General features: G+C 42.4%; 1 protein-coding gene across 1 annotated transcript in view; it reads right to left on the bottom strand.

Moving 5' to 3' along the window:
- The window catches only part of LOC119267489 (protein IWS1 homolog A), a 5210-nt gene that overhangs the window by 3497 nt on the left and 464 nt on the right, over positions 1 to 1249 (bottom strand). The window contains exons 2-3 of the mRNA XM_037548875.1: positions 244 to 299; positions 36 to 160 (exon numbers count right to left, since the gene is read on the bottom strand). Of these exons, the coding sequence (XP_037404772.1) occupies positions 36 to 160; positions 244 to 299 (181 nt within the window). The remainder of the gene's footprint in view (positions 1 to 35; positions 161 to 243; positions 300 to 1249) is intronic.

The following is a 1249-nucleotide window of genomic DNA, read 5'->3' as shown; positions in this document are numbered from 1 at the left end:
CACACACAAAAGAAAAAATCGATTCCCCACATTACCTTCAAGTTTAGGGCCTGAAGTGAGTTTTACACAATAATTTTGAGGATTGTTCTTTAACCACCCAGACACACTGTAAATAACTTCGTGATCAGTTCCATGTTTGTTGACAAACTCCTGAAGCAGCCTGGAGAGCAGTAGAGACTAGTCAGGTGTGATCATGATGCTATAGTTATGCAGTGGAAATGACAAGAGAAAGTCAATTATCACCTCTTGGCGTCATCTGATGACACGGAAAAATTCCGGCTTAGCCATTTGTACGAAATCTGTCAGAAGACATAGAGATTGGGAATGTTAGCCGTGTTGTAAACAATCAGGACAGACTGAACAATGGCCAACGAGCAACCACCAAACAAGTACATAAAAAAACTTAAGTGAGAAGACAAAACAATGATTCATCGTATGGAGCTTGAGTAACACACTGTCATTTAATCAACCTGAAATCTGAATCAACTCATAGTGCAATCACATTGGATGTTATCTCATGCCCATATTTGATGAGATTTTCATGCTGAAATAATTTTGTCAGTTGTAAACTGAGCACAGCAACTAGCTTAACCCACCCCACCCCCAGAGAGGACTATAGTAATTTTAGCCAGTCGTCTTGAGAAAGGTATCTAGCCCTGTTTCTACAATCGATGCAGAAATTGTGCATATATTGAAAAGAAAAATAAACCTGACTTAGCCCAAACGCACCACAAATCAGAAATCACCACAGTATAATATTTTCGTTTCCTTTCTTTGAAAAATCCCCACATATACAAACATTGACGGAGAATGATACACTAAACTTACGTAGTCGTCAAAGGAATCCAGGCTTATTTCTACAATCCATGCAGAAATTGTGCACGAGTGGAAAAGGGCACATTTTCATCATATAAAAAGAGAATGGATCCAACTAGTGCAGATGCACGGCGAATCACCACAAATAATATTTTTCTGTTTCCTTTTCTTTCGAAAAATCCCCACATAATCATGCGTTGGCCCAGAAGGAGCCACGAGACCATTTTATCTGCACCAAAATCACCAGAAGGTACACCTCACAGGAATCGCAACCCTAACCCAAATCACTCGCGCCAGCACGAGCCAGCAAGAACAATACAACCAGCGGAATCCAAGAAATCGCGTCTCCCCTGATCCTCCGCGCGGAGGAGCCCCGCGCAGACAGCGAGACGGTGCGAGATCGAACGGGCGAGTCGTCGGAGCGGCGATTGAG

Source organism: Triticum dicoccoides, chromosome 3A (assembly GCF_002162155.2).
Source record: "Triticum dicoccoides isolate Atlit2015 ecotype Zavitan chromosome 3A, WEW_v2.0, whole genome shotgun sequence".
NCBI classification, from domain to species: domain Eukaryota; kingdom Viridiplantae; phylum Streptophyta; class Magnoliopsida; order Poales; family Poaceae; genus Triticum; species Triticum dicoccoides.
Note: the sequence above shows the minus strand (reverse complement) of the source record. Positions and strands in the feature narration are given on the sequence as shown.